Raw genomic sequence first — 20369 nt, forward strand, 5'->3', positions numbered from 1 at the left:
AAAAGTTCATCTAAGTGAACAGAAAAGAAAAAAAAGATTGTAATATGTCTGCTTTCCTAGAGAAGGGTCCCTGGCCAGCATCGTTGAGTGCTCTGTAGGACCGCTAGGGCCGCGGTGTAAATGCAGATACACAAGGACCTTCGCGGTTAGGAGCTCGCCTGTCCCCACACAGTCGGCGCCCCCTTGGCGCGTCCCTCATCGCTCCAGTTAAGCACCTTGCGTTTGTCAGAGGGGGAGAGTCCCCGGCCGGGAACCAGGCACCTGCACTGCTGTGCCCCATGCAGAGGCAGCCCGCGTGTCTTCTGAAAGGGAGGCGGCCTTGATGAACATCCACGGTAGGCACCACTAGCAGCTCTCACTCAGCCCCCCAGAACTCCCGGAGCAGGTGCAGGGGAGGGCGCACTAGATCACACAACGTATGCAACTTGGTCCACAAGCATTTCGGACGGCACCATCTGAAGTTATCACTTATAGGTCTCGGGATCTAGTGCTTCTCATTTCAGAGAGTAACTATTTTTTTCAAACTATTATATAAAACCACAGTGCATTTAACTGATTTAATGAAATGCAATTCCTTACTTTATATCCCGAGGAGAACAGCCTCTTTGGAGAAATCCTGGTTAGGACGGTGTAAAAGCAGAGGCCCCTTCTGTAGTAATATGTGTCATTGCGCACACCCCTCATGCCAAGTCACCTTCTTTATAAATACTAAGTATCGTTACTTTGGCTACAATTTGAGTTTTTCATTAGAGTAAAATCGTGTCTGACATTTCATAAAGCTTAAATGCAAACAAAAATGATTAATCATATTCATAAATATGCAAGCAAATTCAAACCACATTATTAAAAAGGCATATTACATTTGAGACAAAATAGCAAAACCAGAATTTTTTAATTGCCAAGATTTTATGTAGCAATTCTGTTTATTCAGTAACATAATAAAATAGGACTATTACATCGGCAGAAGTGGGATTAAAGAGCATAAAATATTATTTTAAAACAGGAAGACAATGGGATCACTTTCAAGAGCCTCATAGAAAGCTTTTAATTTTCAGTGCTACTTTTTCATGACTCATAGGATTAATACGTGGCTTTTCTATGACAAAAGATAATCATGGTACCTGAGTATTACATACATTCAATTGCAGATGACAAACACTATTGTAAAAGTGTATTTTTCTAATTATTTAAGCAATTGTTTTCAGCTCATTCAATGCTTCGTCTAAATAGCTTTAAGAAATATAAAAAGCAAACAATTATACATACTTTAATAAAGCTTTTAGTAAGTAATTATCCAAACACATATTTACTCATTAATTAGAACATGGAGTGCATAATATGTAGAACTAGCTTGAAACCATGACCCTTGAATAAATATAAATGCCAACATCTCTCAGCAGACTTTAAACTTCAAAAATGGCCTTTAAAAAAACAGTTTGGGGGTGAATCACCATTATGTTCAGAAACATAACCAAAACAAAGAGTTTAAATTCAAAGACTAAATTCAGAATTTGAACCAACTATATTTTTGTACATTGTATTAAAAAATTGGTTCTTTGTTCAAAATTTCAAACATTCATGATATTGACAATACGCATGCATCCGATACAAATGGTACCAGAGGAAAATTAACCCTCTGACTAACCTAAAGGATAAATATCACTGTTAGATTCCTTCCTGGGGTTAAGTGGCGACCTTGCTAGATGTTTGGGGCCCCAGCTCTTGGTGATACTTTGGAACTTTTGTGCTTTTCCTATGGATATTTCAGACAAGCTCAAAAATTTGAGTGGACATGTAACAAAATGAAACTCCCACTTAGATGTAAAATTATTAATGCTAACATTATATCAGTAGAGCTAATCTGATTCATTGACTGGGCAAGAGCTACATTCTGAACTATCCAACCCAAATTAAACTAAACTGTGGCAAACAATTCATTTTCTCATTAGGCAATCAATGTTACCCTCCATCAGGCAATTCCCACTTAGCTTTTGGCATAGTCGTTGTCTGTAAAACAAAGTTCTAAATCAGTAGATCATGCAACAGGGTATGATTTCCCGTAGCAGGTGGTTAAGGAACTAGGGGTGTGGGCTAAAGAGAAGAGGAATTTGTAAGAGTGGCATCTAATTAATGAGCTCTCTTTTCCAGTCCAACCACAGTCAGTGGTCCAAGAAACTGAAATGGAAATGGAAAAAAATGAATCTGTAAAGTTAAAGGTAAACAATTCTGCAATGTTCCTCAGACCCTTCATTCTTTTTTTTTTTTTTCCTTTTGTTTTTTAATCCTCACTGGAGGACACTTTTCCACTGATTTTCAGATAGTGTAGGAGGGAGGGAGAGAGAGAGGGAGAGAGAAACATCGATGTGAGAGAGACACACCAATTGGTTGCCTCCCACAGGACCCCAACCAGGGCCGGGATCGCACTGCAACCGAGGCACGTGCCCTTGGCTGGAATCGAACCCATGGCTCTTTGGTCTGAGGGCTGATCCCTAACCGCTGAGCCAAACTGGCCAGTGCAGACTCTTCATTCCTATTTCCGGAGGAGAAAGGAATCAGAGATAACAAAACAGTACATTTTTTCCTTAGAAAGCTCCTCACTATGTTGATTAATGCTCTTCAGTGAGAGCATTTCACTCTTTGGATGTGCAAATTAAACTGGAAAATCCACAAAAACATACTTATCACCAGTAAACCAATCAGTTTAGCACAATATAACAAAAAAAATTTACTCGATCTACACATGTGAATAAAAGCATCTTTAAAAATCTATCATTTTATTAGAAAGCTTTCCACTTAAAAATTTTTTTATTTTTATCCTCCTCACCCAAGGATATGTTCTTATTGCTTTTTGAGAGAGAGGAAAGGAGAGAGAGAAATCAACCTGAGAGAAACATCGATCAGTGGCCTCCCACACATGCCTCGGCCAGGGATCGAACCCACAACCATTTGGTGCACGGGACGGTGCTCCAACCAACTGAACCACCTGGCCAGGGCAAAGCTTTCCATTTTATACATCATCATTACTCAAGAAATCGTATTTACAATACTATCAGTAAATGCCTTCATGATTTCAGGGAGAAGCCAGTTCGTTCTCCTTCGGGAACACTTGCGTTCAGTCGTCTTTCTTGTCTGAGGGACCCCCGTTGTGATTCTCAGGACTGACTTTATTACTTGTGATGGAGGGAGCTGCCTGGCCTTGCTCTGGCAATGAAAACACATAGCCCGCCTGGAGGTCTAAGTACGTCGTAAATATCCTCGCATATTCTGGATGCTTTAAGGCAAAACTTTTAAATTCCTCTAGAAGAAGAGACAAAATAAAACCCAGTAAGTTGAGGTGAATCTTCTTTTTGCATGTTTCAGATTAACATATGACTTTAATAATATAATTATTGCTACATCTTATTACTCAACCCTCATAAATTTGCACAACTGCTTTGGAAGACAGTTTTTTCATGGTCTAGCCAAGTTGAAGACAGGCATGTTCTGTGACCCATTAATTCCGTCCCTAAGTGTATATAACCTAGAGAAATTGGTGCATGTTATGTCCGGGGAGACAAGGATGAGAATGTCCATGGCACCATTATTCATATAACAGGTAAACAATGAAAACAGCCCACGTTTGTCAACAGTAGAAAGGGGTCAATACATTTGGACACATTGGTGGAACATAATGCTACATGGCAGTGAAAATGGATGACCAGCTGTGTTGCCACAATACAGATGAACCTTACTTCCACCCTGTTGAATGAAAAGAGCCAGATACAATGAACACCTATTGTATGAGTCTATTATATAAATTCCAAAAACTGAGGCAAAACAAAAATATAATATTTAAAGACGTGTCCTTTTGTGGTGAAATGCTACAGTAAAGCAAGGTCAGTGGTCCCTCCTTGGAGAGAGAAGAAGGGTTCTAGAGTTCTCCAGGAGCTCCATTTCTTCACCTGAGTGGTGGTTACACAGTGTGCACTTTACAAAACTTCATTATGCTCCATGTTTATGTTTTATTCCATTTTCTGCATTTTTCTATTTTTATAATAAAATGTTTCAAAAATTCTATTACCCAGGACCTTCCATTACTGTCTTATCAAACCATTCTAACCCTTAACTCTGGTATAGAAATATTACAGTCTAGAAAAACTGAGCCCTGACTTATGATTCATAAAAAACAAAGAGTGGCCCTGGCGGGTATGGCTCTATTGGTTGGGCATTGTTCTGTGCACAGAAAAGCTGCCAGTTCAATCCCTGGTCAGGGCACATGCCTGGGTTGTGGGCTCTGGTAGGGGGCATGCAGGAGGCAGCCGACCCATGTTCTACTCTCACATCAATGTTTCTCTCTCTCCCTGTCTAAAAATCAGTAAAAATATTAGAGAAAAACAAAACAAAACAAACATTTTAAAAACCAGATAGAGTATACGATACATAATAATCATATCACAAGCTCTCTCAGTAGCTGACCGCTTTTAATCTCAGGTGTCTTAGATTTAGGAACTGAGGTAGAGGTTGCTAAGTTAACTATCAGAGTTTGAACGGCAAGCCTCCAATAGCCTGGAGTTTCTGAAATATGATGCTACCCTCAATCATGAAATTTTTCTATCCTCTTCGGTTCAGATGGAGAAGAGTTTATGGAGCTTATACAACAAAGGGTCCCTGGTCTTTGTGAATCAGCTTGTTATGTGGGTCCATAATAAAAGGACTTGAACCCAATGTTCAATTTCTATCCATTTTTATAAAATCCTCTGATAACCAAGAGCCTACTTCCCAATACATCAGAAAACCTAGCAACTCCTTTTTAAAAAACTTATCTTTATTGTTGAATGTATACAGATGTTCCTCATTTTTCCCCCATTGACCCCCTCCTCCCCACTCCTGCCCCTCCTCCTGCCTTTTCCCACACTGTTGTCTGTGTCCATTGGTTATGCATATAAGTTCTTTGGTTTATTTCTTCCCACCCCCGAACCCCCTTCCCTTTGTCAATCTAGCAACCAATTTGTTCTTCTTAATTCCTTCACCTTTTTCACCCATTCCCCCAACCCCCCTCCCATCTGGCAACCAACAAAATGTTTTCTGTATCTATGAGAATGTTTCTGTTCTGCCTGTTCATTTTGTTTGTAGATTCAATTGTCAATAGATATGTATTCATTGCCATTTTGTTTGTTCATATTTTTTATCTTTTTCTTCAAGAAGACCTTCAACATTTCATGTAATAATGGTTTGGTGGTGATGAACTCCTTTAGCTTTTCCTTGTCTGGGAAACTATATGGCCATCGATTCTAAATGACAGCTTTGTAGGATAGAGTAATCTTGGTTGTAGGATTTTGCTTTTAGGAAGTCCTAACTCTGAATATTTCTTGCCTCTTCCTTCTGGCCTGCAAAGTTTCTTTTGAGAAATCAGCTGACAGTCATATGGGAACTCCCTTGTAGGTAACTAACTGCTTTTCTCTTGTTGCTTTTAAGACTCTCTCTTTGTCTTGAACCTTTTGCATTTTGATGATGATGTGTCTTGGTGTGGGTCTCTTGGGGTTCATCTTCTTTGGGACTCTTTGTGCTTCCTGGACTTATATAATCTGTTTCCTTCACCAAGTTAGGGAAGTTTTCTGCCATTATTGTTTCAATAGGTTTTCTATTTCTTGTTCTCTCTCTTCTCCTTCTGGCACCCCCAAGATGCGAATGTTGGCACGCTTGAAGTTGTCCCAGAGACTCCTTACACTATCCTCATTTTTCGGGATTCTTTTTTCTTTTTGCTGTTCTGATGGGGTGTTTTTGCTTCCTTATATTCCAAATCGATGGTTTGCTTCTTGGCTTTACCTACTCTACTATTGAATCCGTGTAAATTATTCTTTACTCCAGTTAGCGCCTCCTTTATTTCTGACTGTGCATCCTTCATTTCTGTTCTTGAGGCCCTCACTAAGTTTGCTGAGGTTCTCACTAAGTTCACTGAGTATCCTTATAAGCAGTGTTTTGAACTCAGCATCTGTTAGGTTGCTTATCTCCATTTCACTTAGTTCTTTTCCTGGAGTTTTGTTCTGTTCTTTCATTTGGGACCTGTTTCTCTGTCTCCTCATTTTGGCTGCTTCCCTGTGTTTGTTTCTGTGTATTACTTAACGAGAGGAATGGGGCTAACTGAGACCAGATGCTGCTTGTTTGAAAGAATTTAGGAAAACCTGAAGCAGGATCCAAGACAGGCCAATCCTATGGTTAAAGTGGCAACAGCTTGGGTGGGCCTGAAAGTTGGGTGGGGCGGGGCCTCAGGGAGTCACCAGGGCGGGGCAACCAGTGTGAGCCAGGTTGCTGGAGTCCCAGATATGGTGACTGTCTGCCACCCCAGGCTCACCAAAGGAACAAAGGCCTCTTACAGCACGTTTGTCCCAGAGAAAGCCCCCTCTCCAGCCCTCGCTCCAGTGCCAAACAGCTCAGTTCTTCCCTGTGTGTCTCTGGCACCCCTCGAGCTGCCTCCCCTCCAAGCTTAGAGGGAGAGAGTCTGATAAGTCCGTGCGCGGGCCCTTTAGGGAGCTGCCTGGGGCTCCCGCCGCCTCAGCCTCCCTGAGCCTCAGTTCCCGCTGGTTTTCCAGCCAGAAGTGATGGGGATTCTCTTCCTGGCACTGGAACCCTGAGCGGGGCACCTGGTGTGGGACGGGGACCCCTCAGTCCTCAGGGAGGATCTTCCCAGCCAAGGTGTCCTCCTGATTTTTATCTGCCACACGTGGTTGTGGGACCAGCCCGTCCCCTCCGCCCCTCCTACCAGTCTGGATGTGGCTGCTGCTTTAATCCTGTAGCTGTAGGACTTCCATTCAGCGTGATTTCAGGCGGCTTTGAATGATGGTTGTTCTGTAGTTTAGTTGTAACGCTGATGTGGTTGTGGGAGGACGCAGTGCCATGGTTACCTACCCGCCATCCTGACCAGGAGTCCTAACAACTCTTGAAGACAGAAGCAGGTCTCAGTGATGAGGGGGCCACCCGACTGAGCTGGAATCATGCTTTGCAACTGCAACATTAGTTTGCATTCATAGACCACTTTCTGTTTCCACACCCGGCAAGCTAAGAACGGTCATTTCTTAACATTGAAAATAAAGGCTCATCTGCATGCGTCTGTTTCAATGACGGAGACACAGGGGACTTAGGGGACTTCTACGATAAGTGAGCATGAGAGCTGATCTACTGAAAGCAAGAGATTTAATTTCAAGGCTTATGCTCTGTTCAAAAGATCAAGTCTCTGTCCTCTTTGGGGATGTCAGTGGAATGAAAGAGAATTCATTTCTGGAAGGCGCGCTGTGAACCGACTTTCAGTGGCATTTGGGCAGGCATGCGGCTAATGGAGAACCAAGAACGAAGGCCATTTCAATGACGCAGTTAGACAGTTTAAAAGGTCACATTCATGATACATTTCAATACCTATTTTTTATAAAATAATACTTACATATCCCAAACATTCCTGCCAAAAAAAGAAAGGAAGGAAGGAAGAAAGTGGACTGGTATACTATTGGGGAAAGGGAGATACCCTGTGTTCGGAAAAGAAAAAGGTTGAACTGCCCAAAACAATGTAGATTTCTCTAAAAATTATTGAAATCAACAAGCAAAATTATGGCAACCTACAATGAATTTTTAGTATTAGTTTCCACTGAAATAGTTATACTTAATAGTTTTTCAAAATTTGGTAGTTCACAATAATAGTCTTGTTACAAAAGAAAAATGGTCAGAGAATGAGTGCACATGGGTTTATGACCCGTAAGTTTTATCTCAGTATGTATTTCCCCTCTCCCTTCCTTCCTTCCTTCCTTCCTTCCTTCCTTCCTTCCTTCCTTCCTTCCTTCCTTCCCGCTCTCTCTCCTTCCTTCCTGCCTCCCCCTCTTTCTATCTTTCCTTTTTTCTTAAATGAACTCAATAGATTAAGTGCCCTGGGCACTTAATTACCTAAAATAGAATAAAGGGCAGCCAAAATGGCAATAATTAAAAACAGGATAAGAGAATTATGTGATCTAATTTCCCCATCCCACGAAAGTTCAGCTGAAACTCTGAATACCCCCAAGGGAGCAGTCTGGGGACACGAGCTGGCCTGACCTGTGGGCTGTGGCAAAGCTAAGGCGGGACCGTCACTGCTGCGGCACGTTTCTCGGTGACTGCCCGTGGGTGTGTGGAAACTGAGGCACCATGCTTGTTCTGGTGTGCGGTCGGGAGCCATTGGGAGAACGTCAGTCGGTGACGGATGAGCCTGCCGTTTAGTCATTAGGCCTTCCTCCCCCAGTCCCTCCCTCTCGGGGTGCCGTCAACATGCCAGCAGCTGGCGAACGTGGAAATGTACCGAAGCTGCTGAAATTCTGGTTCTCGTATTCTCCGGCTGGATGACCTTCGGTAAGTTACTCTCTGCATCTCAGTGACATAAAATTAAACAGGCTCACTGCAAACAGCAAATGAGTTACTACATATAAAATGTTTACAGGAGTACTTAGCATATGGTAAGTCCTCAATAATTAGCTACTACCACTACAACACTACAACTATTATTACTGTTGTCGTCATCATCGTCATTTCTATTGTTAATATAAGTGGTGGAGGGCAACAGCACCCTGTGTGAGTCCATCCATAGTCTGATGTCCTCCCTTGTAAAATGAGTCAGGAGCCAAACTGCCTACTCACCGTAGGAGATAGAATCCCCCTGGGCTATTTCCTTGAAGAGACCAGAAACGTCAAGGTCAGGCACCCCGAGGGAAGCCTGCAGAATTGTGGAAAACTCATCCTCGGTTATGTAGCCATCCTCATCCAAATCAAAGAGCTGCGGGGGACAGAGAAGAAAAGGTAAGAATTAGTTCCCCCAGAGCAATATGGGTATGGAATAATCTTGGGAAATAAACTCTTGGATAATTCAAGCATTCATTGTGCCAGGGCCGGGGTATGTTCATGAAGAAACTATGGTGTCTGTAGCCCTCACAACACTTCTAGATTGGTGGTGGACAGAGAATTAACACAGGGGCTACCACAGTGCAAAGGACAAAAGGACATGAGAGTCCTGCGGAGGATGAAGAGATGACGCCTATCGGGAGAGGTCAGGGAAGACTGCACAGAGGAGGTGACATGCGAGTTGGGTCTCAGAACCTAAAGAGATATTCCCCAAACACACGAGGACTGCTTGGGGCTCAGTCAGGAGACCGAAGGGCAGCAGGAACCAGACCATGATGGAAACACGGCGCCTCACCTAACCTTGCGGGACTGTGAGGGTTGGGAAGTGGTGTGGTCACGTGTAGAGTCACGGAGCTCTTTGAGGAAGACTGTGGAGGCAGGACTGGGGGCAGAAGGCTAATAAAACTAGAGACAGGAAAACCAATTAAGGGTGGAGAAGCAGGAAGGACACAGGAAGGGAAGAATTTATGAGGAAGCAAAGACAAGACCCATCAATTAGAGGTCAATCGGTAGTGATAGAATGGAAGGATTTTTTTAAGTCCAGCAGCAGAACAGAATAACTGATGGATAATCGATATCCTGCATTCAAAATCCTCTCCTGGGCATTAACATGTTTTAATGATATAAGCACTTACTCTGTGCAGATATTATCAAAAGTACTCACATCCCTTTACATGTATCAGTTAACTTAACCCTTCCAATAGCCTTAGGTGTGGTCGGTGCCATTATTAGCCCCACCTTCCAGATGAGAAAGCTGAGGCACAAGGAAGTCAGGTAATTTTCCCAAGATCCACATCCAGGCAGTAACATCTAGAGTTCCTGCTGTTAAGGTATCTACTTCTGACCAAACACATGATCAAAACAGGGAAAGAACCCAGACATTAGGTAAGGTGTGATAATCATGAAATGAACAACAGGCAGATAGTTGCCCATTAGGGCAGGAGGAGAAAACTGGAGTGTGAAGTTGTGGGGTGCTGCCCCCCGCTGAGAAAGCTGACTTCCAGGCCCCTTTCCAGCTCTTGGCCCCTCCTGGGGGCTCAGATAGTTGGAAAGGGAAAGAGAATTAGCCTTTGTTTCCCAAACTGTAGCCTCAGGGCTCGTTAGGGCCCGAGCCTTCGAATGGTAAGTGCCAGGGTCCAGCCCCACTGCCCTCTGAGCTCTCGGCTTCCTTCGCAGTCTTCTGTCCTCGAGTCTCACCCACTCACCCGACGGTCTCAACTGCTGCCACGTGGGCTCTCACTTCCATGTTCTGTTCCCTTCCTGCTCCACACTGGACTCTTCCTTCCTCTCTGTCCTCTGTCACATGACCCCAGATCGCTCCCTTCACCAAAGCACTCAGCTTCCCTCAGCAACTCATCCCTGTCAACATGTCCCTGCTCCACCTTCCCAGGTCACACGTGAGTCCCAGGCTCTGGCAGGACGTTAACACCCACGCTTCCTTCGGGGGAGTGACATCTCCCCGTTGCACAGAACACGGTGGAACACTTGGTTAATCAACACTTCCTGTCTTGCCCAAGACATGGACCAAGACTGGACCCTCCTTGGAACAGGCGTGACGAACGGAGCTGGACTTTGCTCGTTCTCACTAAAGGGCCAGGGAAGAGTGTAGAGATGTTCCTGGCACCCACTCCCCGTCCTCATAACTGTGTCCTCAGCCAGAGTCCACGCCCATGGCTACGACTGAAGGACTCTGACCAACGTTCTGCCTCTAATGGTCACAGTGAGGGTGAAATGAGATCAAAGATGGGGTGTTAACTGTGAAGTGCTGCCCAAATAAAAGAGTGGGAATGGATCATAGATATGGACATGGATCCAGATCCAGATCTACATGTACATATTCATATACACATACGCATATAAATATAAAGTATACCAAAATATTTCCAAACACATCCGAGAAGGTTAAAAATAACTGATATAAAGCATGACCCTGGCCTTACTGAAAACAGAGCTGATTATGGCTTTAGGCCCTCCTGTCCTCAGCCTGGGCCCCAGGCCAAGGTCTAGGCCAGACGAAATCTCAAGACTTCTTCAAAAAACAGTAATTACTGTGATTAAGGGCCACATTTTCTATCAGGTCTTTCATTGGTCAACCCAAAGTGCACATTTGCCAACTAAGCTTACAATTACGCAAACAACCCCCAAACAGGAACAGAAATATCTGGATCGGAATAAGTTAGCTATGGGTATAATTTTAGGTTTTATGATGAATAAGTCCGTAAAAGCCAAATGTTTTAAACTTGGAAGAAGTTCTGGCCCTTGCTTTCTGACCATCTGCTAAGCATCAACCACAGAAGTTCTTTGCGGGCCTTGCAGTTGACTTGGTGTTAAACCAAATGAACATAAAAAGTAAACACGGGGACTCCCTGGCCAAGGCTAGAAGACAGGAACATTCTGGAGGGGATCCCTGGTGGTCTCTAAGATGTGAGAGAGGACTCTGGGAGGAAGAGTCTTTCTACATAATAGAGGGAGAAAAAATAGAGGAGGAGACAGGACTGGAGACAGTCCTCCCGCTGTCCCCATGGTCACAAGAAGGAGACCACGGCGTGGCTGAGGGATAAAATCAACAGCCACAGCTTGGTAAGACAGTAGGGAGATGGAGTTTGTGCTTGACTTGAGAGCAGACCTCACAAGGTTAGGATTCTGAAGGGAGTATACATTTAAATACTAATTAGATGCAGCTCCTTTCAACTCAGGAAAACCAAAAACCCACTTTGGGAATGTATTCTTCCCTCTCTCTTTGCACATGTAAGTGATAAATGAAGTCAGAGTCCTCCTAACTCAAACCTCCATCAAGTTCTGCTGGGGCCTGGGGCTGGGGTCTTATTCATCTGTCCCCCAACGCTGCTGTGAAAATATATGTGATAACAGAGGGAGGACACTGGGGCATTGTTTTTGGAGTATACTTGTCCCCACCACAACCAAACTCCATCAGGAAAATATGTCTAAAACGGTCTCGGACACACAGCGTGAGATGTAAGGACAGATCAGAACTTTCCACATGAGGAATGAGGATGCGTAGTGACAGGTGGTGTTTATTCATGAACTTCACTTTGGGGCTTGGAAACGGGGAGGCAGAAAAGATAATTTTTTAAGCTGATTGGTGAAATCACTGCTCTTCGATTCTGATGCTGAGACCTGGGCTGCTTCCAAAGACCTTTGTGGTTAAACGCGGCTTGTGTTTCCCTTCTTCTCAGGAGCAATGGTCCTAATCGCATTAGCCTCGTTACCTGTGACAGCAGATCTATAAACTCGTGTAACAGATCCACTGGCTTTCAATAACACACTTAGAATCAACACCTGGTTACGAGGCAGGCCGAGATGCCTTCAGTGGGCTGACGGTACCTTAAATGCCACCTGGATGATCTCCTCCGTGTTGGCGGGGTTGCACAGGACAGCCAGGCCGATCACATACTCCCGGAAGTCGATGCTGCCGTCGTGGTTCTGGGAGGGAGGGAGGGAGACATCGGTTAGCAGGGCCGCCGGTTGAACTGCTGCTGAGCGCCGCGCAAGGTGGTCCAGTTCAGGTCTGCGCACGGCCCAACACCATCGTGAGCTGAGCCTCGTTGGAAAAAGTTTGCATGGAGGTGGAACAGCAAGCAGGTGACCCACCCATTCCCAGTTCCCAAGAAAGAAAGTGATATTTCTGAGTGGCAATAAATACAGACATTCTATCAGCGAGGCGCATTGACAGAGGGGCTCTGCTGCACAAGCGTAGTTCTGGGGCTCAGCCCTGATGGGAGCCCCTCTGGGAGGCAGGATCTAGGACTTTCATCCCGGGGCGGGAGGGAGCTGAGGCAACCCCCGCCACTGACAGTGGCCCTGCCATGATGGCCAACACCAGTGGGTCACTAGAGGGTCACTAAGCAACCGTCTACCTGTAGAAAGTGGAAGGGAGGGGAAAAGGGCAAACTGAGGCAATGGTGAGGCTCTTTCCTCCGTCCAGATTGAATCTGCAATAAACCCTCAGCGAGGAAGCAAACCCCAGCTATTCCCCTGGCCCCTTGCTGGCCCCAGAAGAGCCGGCACGTCTGGAAACAAAACCTAACCAGTTCGAGACGGCACCCCAAGGGGTGTTTCATGATGGCAGTGCCAGAGCAGCGGTGGCAATTCCAACCCTGGGTGACTGAGCACAGCATTTCCCCACATCGACGACCCCTGGGCGGCAACCGTGAAGGGACGAAGTGGGCAGAATGAAGACAGCTTGAGGGAGGGAGGGAAAGACAGGCAAGGCAGAGAGGGAGGGAGGACGGGAGGAAGAGATAGGAGAGAACTACAAAGAAGGAAGGGAGGGGGGAGAAAGGGAGAACGAGATGGGGGGAAAGGGAAAGGCGGAGGAGGCAGGAAGCAAGAGAACCATAAACTACAATCCCAGGTGTTAGAATCATTTTTGGCAGCAAAATAGTCAAGTGATGAGTTCCCAGATAAACAGCAGACTAGCAGCAACAAGCTAGGGCGGGACTCGATAGGTGAACAAATGTTTGGCACCAGTAAGAGTGTGATCTTTCCATAAACAGCAGCCAACAGAAAAAGGCCCCGAGTCTCTGATGACACTCTAGAGACCTACAGGAGTATCTGTTCAAATACAGCCCGTTCTCAGCTACGCAGGAGAGTCGGGGAAGAGGTATTCTGTTCACCTGAATATTCCCTAGGCGTGTGTTTCTACTCACGTATGTAACTGCATTACCAATTTTCTAGGAATTAAATTGCTTTGTTCACTTAGCAGCACAGGTAAACATCAGAAATAAGTAATTCTAAGAGCATTTCAAGATCAATAGGCACATCCAAAAATATTTCAAGGACCCCACTACGGATGAGTTCAGCAATGCTGCTAATGAGACTCCTGACTGAAGTTGCTACATAAATCAATTCTAAAAGTACATGCATTGTGACTCAAAAAGTATTTTAAAAGTGGCCTTTAAAATAATGTACAAATGTTAAGTATTTTTGGAGATTTGCTGTTCTTGGGTACAGAACACATTCCTTTTTCCTGCTACAGGTCCCAGAATTCGGTGGATTACATCAAGATGAAGGTGTTTTCCAAAATCATATGGGGTGTTTTGAAATTAAAAAATATAGAGGGTGCAATGTCATGTATTTTTTTTTTTATCAATGAATGCTATTTTCACCTTACTATGTTGATTGCATTGCTTAATGTTAGAGATTTTAAATAATGGGATGATGGCATAGGAATCAAAGGCTGTCATCTAGGCTACAGGTATTCTTCCATGTAGAAGTGGTCAAAAAAAAAAAAAAGTACCAGGTAAATACTCCCTCTTACATTGAAAATGTGCCTTAAAAACATCAAGTACAGGATGAAAACTAAGAAATTCAATTCCTCATTCTACACCAAAGACTTGGTTACTCGGACAAATGCAGAGCTTGGACTGAATGTTCTAGCATCCACTCTAGAGACTGAGGTTATCTGAACAGATTTTATACATTTGTTTGTACATAATGTTTATATAAATATATAGCGTGTTCTGTTCTCTGCAGAAAGACAACGCATGCAGGTGACTTTGGGGTGCTTCGCGGGTTGTGCAGAAACGGAACCTAAGGGCAGGAACAAGAGAAGTGCTTCCTACCAGGCTTTCTTTCCTTTTTTTCTTTCATTGTTTACTTTTTGCCCCGACTGGTTTTCAGAGAGGAACAACAACAGCAAAATATTCCCTGTTCCAAGGCAGCGGGGCAGCCGGACATGCCGGACTGCGGTCCACCCTGCAACTGCCCAACGCCTGACACTCTTCACCAACGTGAGGCTGTTGTCTTAGAAAACATGTGAAACGAAGTGGGGCGGGGATGAGTGCAGCTACTTCGCCCTTTTCCATGACCATCGCGTGCAAAGGTTGACAGAACTTAGTATCCTGAGCTCTTCCAAGGCATCCTGGCCGCTTTCCCCGTCCAGGCTGTGTCCCTACCCCACGCAAAGCGCATTGCTAAGCTTATTGTGAGACAGAGATCCCGATGGCACCGTGTGGCTGCTGGCAGCTGCCTCGTGCTTAGCCAACCACACCTGGTCTGCTCAGCACCTTGAGGAAAACGGATGTGCCCGTGTGCTGGCTCAGTGCAGAATTACATGCGTGTGGTTTCACCGGTACTGTATGTCGGAGAGGATGGTGAGCGCAGAGGACCAATGCCACCTTCTCCAAATTTCACTGGGGATTCCCCACCGGCAGCTGAGGGCTGCTACAGGCCAGTTACATCATGCTCACAGTTACAATTTTCTTCTGAAGGAGTCAAAAGAGGAAGGAAGAATTGATCTTCCAACGCAGGAGATCCTCCAAAGTAGCCTGGGACAGAGGGGAGATGCACTGAAAACCAGAGACGCAGGAGGGTCACCGCCTGGAGAGCAGGCGGTGACCTGAGCACCTGCCAACTCAGCCTCTCCAGCCTCTCCCGGACAGGACTCTGGATTCTGCCTGTGCCGCTATCACCGCCTGAGTCGGAATGACCAAGCCGAACCGAGGGCATGCACAGGAAGGCACGACTGCCCCAGCTTCGGGGTGCCAGTTTCTCGGTGTGGCCCTCTTCCTTCTCGGGACACCGGCGATACGAGCCCTGCTGGCCTCAGCTTCGGCCGAGACACTGGACAGCACTGTGACAGTCTTCCTTTGACGCTGTGGCCGTCCACCTTGCTGCTCACTCGCATCAGGGAAGCTTTAAAGATACTCATCTCTGGGCCCCACCTCTAAAGAGTCTCAGTTCACTCATTTGGAGGGGTCCCAGGTGTCAGCATTCCTCCAGAGCCTCCCAGGGGCGTAACTCCCGGCCAGGGCTGAGAACCTGCAGGCGGGAGCCAGCGGGTTTTCATGCATCTCTGTGTCTCTAGGTCACTTTGTATACCATAGAACTGACTACGATTTACATAAGTTTTCTTTTCTTTTTTCTTTCAGTGTTTACTTTGTTTCCTGCCTGGTTTTCAGAGAGGAACAACAGTAAAATATTCCCTGTCGTGCGTGCCCCGTTTGGCTGGAGGCGGGGCACGCCTGGCCGTAGGGAGCACACGCCAGAGGCTCGGGCCGGCCCGCACGGCAGCCAGACAGGCTGGGCTGCGGTCCACCCTGCCACTGCCCAACGCCTGGACACCCTTTCCAAATGTACTGGAACAAAACAAAACTGCTCATGCTTTTTCCACCACTAAAGAATTCTATAATTTTACACAGATGCTCCACCATAAAAGAAAACAACTACCCGGGTATAAAACGGCCTCATTCCACATTCCTGAACCCGTCCTCTCACAGTTAAACAGGTTTCTAAGAAAGCGTTTTCCTTTTTTTACATAATGGAAATACCAGATGTGAAATTAAGAGGAAAAACAGATTTTGAACTTCCCTCCTCCTCACCTTTTTAGAGGGAAAAACGTATTTCCCGAGTGCTTTCTTGATTTCTTCCCATTTTTAAAAAAAATTTCATTCTTAACAACAAATTTCCTGCTCCTTGGAATTCGTTCACCAAGTGAGCGGCAACCTATCCAAACCCACTCCGGCGGAGCTCCCCCGGCACCCCCACCCCATTGCCAGGTCCATGCAAATACAGGACCTCAAAAAGCTGACGCACAAACCACTCGCAACACTCCTTTGGCAAATCTGGTTTAATGAGCAGTGGAAAGCAGCGCGAGTCAGGCACACGCAGAGTGCGGAAGCGGTCGCTGGGACCTGACAGCTGTGGACGGGGATCAGCAGCCTGCAGACAGCGTGGCTTGGCTTCGGCGGCCTGTCCTCCAGGGCACTGCCTTCTCAGTGCCCACCTCAGGAATACATGGTCAGCTGCAGCCACTCTTGGATAGACACCCGAATCTGGCCGTCTGCATCTCCGTCCAGGGATCTGAAGGCACGGAACATGGCATCCAGGCGGACCAGGCAGCTGATGAAGTTGTTAAAATCCATACTCCCATCCTCATCGGCGTATCGGCGGATGATCATTTGGTAAAGCTGCTCATTCAGCTGGAAACCCGCAGCCTGCAGAGCCGGCCGCAGCTGGGAACTTCGTAGGGACCCAGAATGGTCCTGGTCGTATTGCTTATACACACACTGCCATTTCTTCAGGTTGTTCCACAGATACTTAAACTCTTCAAAGCCCAGCTTCCCATTCGTGTCATTGTCCATGACAGAGACAATGCTCCGACAGGTGTCCAGGCTAAAGCCGTCGGTCTTCAGATCCTTGTGCTTAGAAAGGACTTTGTTGAGAATGTTCATTAGGTCAGTGGCACCCACCTCCATGTCTGGTCCCGCCAGCTGTGCAAAATGTTGCCGAAACCGCCTGACTTCCTCGCTTTCCTTGGCCTCCACGTTGGTGAAATGCTGCTGGGTGGGCGGGGGTTCTGGGGTGTACTGAGCTGCTGCAGCCTCACTGATAAGATTCACAATTCCTCCAACTATCCCTCCAATATTTCCTCGTCCTCCTCCGCCTCCTCTTCTCTGGCCACCTCCTCCAAGAAGGCCTCCAAGGGCTTCCCCAAGACCTCTATCTGCTCCATCCAAAAAAGCCTTTGCGAGAAACATGTTTTCAGTGGAAGAAGCTGCCACAGCCTGGGAGCCAGATGAAGAGACTGAAATGGAGTCGGCGGAGCTGGCGTGTGGAAGAACTGGCTTTCTGTAGCTGCTTCCAGGGCACCACACCCGGCCATGTGATTTCTCACTTCCCTCTGCGGATGCTTGAATTCCGTCAGGTCCTAGCACCTGCCATTTTTGGGGGCCTCAATAAAATTTTGAGCTCTTCTAATAAATATTCCTAATATAGCTAATAAATATTAAAAAATGATAGTATGTAGGACATATGAGAAGCAATGATATTTGTACATGAATATTTAGACTACACATTTCTGTACGCATTGATTGAAAGATGATGTGTTTTCCCAACAGAAGGTAAATGACTCAGGGAAAGCAAGACATTCTTTTCTAAAGAATATTTACATACAGGGTAGAACTGAACAATTCTTGGGCAATGGAAGTCTATTTACCTAATCGCCTTCTTTTACCAAAGATTTCCAAAATCCAATGTTCTTAAGAAAAACTTGGGAGGGGTTTTTCTTATTTTTCTTTTCTTTCTTTATTGATTTTAGAGAGAGAGGAAGGAAGAGGGAGAGAGAGAAACATGGATGAGAGAGGACATCAATTGGCCACCTCCTGCATGCCCCCTACTGGGGATTGGCCCACAACCTGGGCATGTGCCCTGACCGGGAATCAAACTGGTGACCTCTTGATGCATCAGTCCCACGCTCAACCACTGAGCCACACTGGCCAGGCGGGGGGGGGGGGGGGGGGGGTGTTTATATGCAGAGATTCTGATTCTGTATTCCGTTGTGGGGCTCATGATCTACATTTGTGGAATATTTTTTGAAGTATGGCATTCACATAGAAAAATGCACAGCCACAAAGGTATAGCTCAACACTTCCTAGACTGTACACACCCATGTCAAGAAACAGAATATCACCAGCACCCCAGAAGCCTCTTCACACCTCTTTCCCAAAATTACTCTCTTCTTTCACGGGGAACCCCTCTCCTGACATCTAACACCATCAAGTCATTTTTGGACCTGAAACCAATGGAATCATGCACTATGCACTTTTTGGTGTCTTGTTTTTTTTAAATTTTAAATTAAAAATTGTAATAAAATACACAACATAAATCTATCATCTTAACCATTTTAAGTGTGCGGTTCAGTGGCATTAAGTACACCACACTGTTGTGCAACCATCACCACCATCCATCTCCAGAACATTTTTCATTTTGCAAAACGAAAACCCTGTCTCCCTTAGACAGCAGCTCTCGCCCCTGCCTCCCCGAGGCCCTGGAGCCACCGCTCCACCGTACGTCTGTATGAACCAAACTGCTCTCGGCACCTCAGGTAAGTTGAATCATACACCATTTGTTCTTTGACCTGTTTCACTTAGCATAACGTCTTCAAATTCCATCCATGTTTGTTGTAGCATGTGTCAGAATTTATTTTCTTTTTAAAACTAAGTATTATTCCATTTTGTGTATGTAACATATTTTGTTTATCCATTCATCCGCTGGTGGGTGCTTGGGTTGCTTCCACCTTTAGACTTTGTGAATAAAGCTACTATGAACATGGGCTCACAAATATTTCTTCAAGTCCTTCCTTCCTTCCTTCCTTCCTTCCTTCCTTCCTTCCTTCCTTCCTTCCTTCCTTCCTTCCTTCCTTCCTTCCTTCCTTTCAATGGTTTTTAATTGATTTCTTTAGAGACAGAGGAAGGGAGAGAGAGATAGAAACATCCATGTGAGAGAGAAACATTGACCGGCTGCCTCCTGCATGCTCCCTACTGGGAATCAAGCCCGCAACCTGGGCACGTGCCCTGACCGGGAACAGAACTGGGACCTGTCAGTCCCCGGGACGACGCTCAGTCCACTGAGCCTCACCGGCCAGGCCAGGTCCCGCTTTCAGTTTGTTTGGATATATCCCCAGAAGTGGAATTGCTGGGTTATATGGTAATTCTTAGTTTTTTGAGGAAGCATTATACTGTTTTCCATAGTGGCCATACTAGTTTACATTCCCACCATTTTCTCCACATCCTCGGCAACACTTTTTTTCTGGGTGGGAAAATAACTTTTAAAAAATATAGCCATCCTAATGGGATGTGAGGTGGTTTTAATTTCCTTAATGGTTATTGATATTGAGCACCTTTTCAAATATGTTTTGGCCATTGGTATATCTTCTTTGGAGAAATGTCTATTCAAGCCCTTTGCTATTTTTTAATTGGGTTATTTTGTTGTTGTTGAGTTGTAGTTCTTTATATATTCTTGATATTAACCACTTATCAGGTATATTATTTATAAATATTTTCTCCCATCCATAGGTTGCCTTTCCATTCTGTTGACAGTGTCTTTTGATGCACACAAGTTTTTTTTTTTATCCTCACCCGAGGACATTTTTCCATTTTTTGTTCAGATAGAGTGGGTGGGAGAGAGAGACAGAGAGAGAAAAACATCGATGTGAAAGGGACACATCGAGTGGCTGCCACCCGCACGACCCAACCAGGACTGGGGACAAACTGCAACCAACGTACGTGCCCTTCGCGGAAACCAAACCTGGGTGTCTCTGGACCACAGGCTGACACTCTAACCACTGAGCTAACCCAGCTAGGGCCATGCACACAAGTTTTGTGTGTGTGTGTGTGGGGGGGGTGGGGTGTTTGTTTTTTTTGGATGTAGTCTAATTTATCTCATTTTTATTTTGTTGCTTGTGCTTTGAGTGTCATATCTAAAAAATCATTGAGAAATCTAACATCACAAAGCTTTCTCCTATGTTTTTATCTAAGACAAAACATAACAGTTTTACCTTTCTTTTTTAAATCCTCACTTGAGAATATTTTTTCATTCCAAGTGGGAGGGAGGTAGAGAGAGACACATCAACTGGCTGCCTCCCGCATGACCCTGACGACCCCGACCAGGGATGAAGCACAACCAAGGTACGTGCCCTTGACCAGAATCAAACCCATGACTCATTGGTCTGAGGG

The 20369-nt window shown here is 45.4% G+C and overlaps 2 protein-coding genes across 3 annotated transcripts in view; both read right to left on the reverse strand.

The window, feature by feature from the left end:
* Positions 1-2901: 2901 nt before the first annotated feature.
* Positions 2902-20369, reverse strand: part of LPCAT2 (lysophosphatidylcholine acyltransferase 2) — a 58190-nt gene continuing 40722 nt past the window's right edge. For both annotated transcript variants that reach the window (XM_036273966.1, XM_036273964.1), the window contains 3 exons: positions 12238-12336; positions 8632-8767; positions 2902-3297 (listed from right to left, as the gene is read on the reverse strand). In XM_036273966.1, coding sequence (XP_036129859.1) covers positions 3113-3297; positions 8632-8767; positions 12238-12336 — 420 coding nt within the window. In that variant the 3' untranslated portion in view covers positions 2902-3112. The remainder of the gene's footprint in view (positions 3298-8631; positions 8768-12237; positions 12337-20369) is intronic.
* CAPNS2 (calpain small subunit 2) lies at positions 16064-17546 on the reverse strand. Its single transcript, XM_036273967.1, has one exon. The coding sequence runs from the start codon at positions 17391-17393 to the stop codon at positions 16641-16643; it is 753 nt and encodes a 250-aa protein (XP_036129860.1). The 5' UTR covers positions 17394-17546; the 3' UTR covers positions 16064-16640.

Source organism: Molossus molossus, unplaced genomic scaffold (assembly GCF_014108415.1).
Source record: "Molossus molossus isolate mMolMol1 unplaced genomic scaffold, mMolMol1.p scaffold_m16_p_21, whole genome shotgun sequence".
Taxonomy (NCBI): domain Eukaryota; kingdom Metazoa; phylum Chordata; class Mammalia; order Chiroptera; family Molossidae; genus Molossus; species Molossus molossus.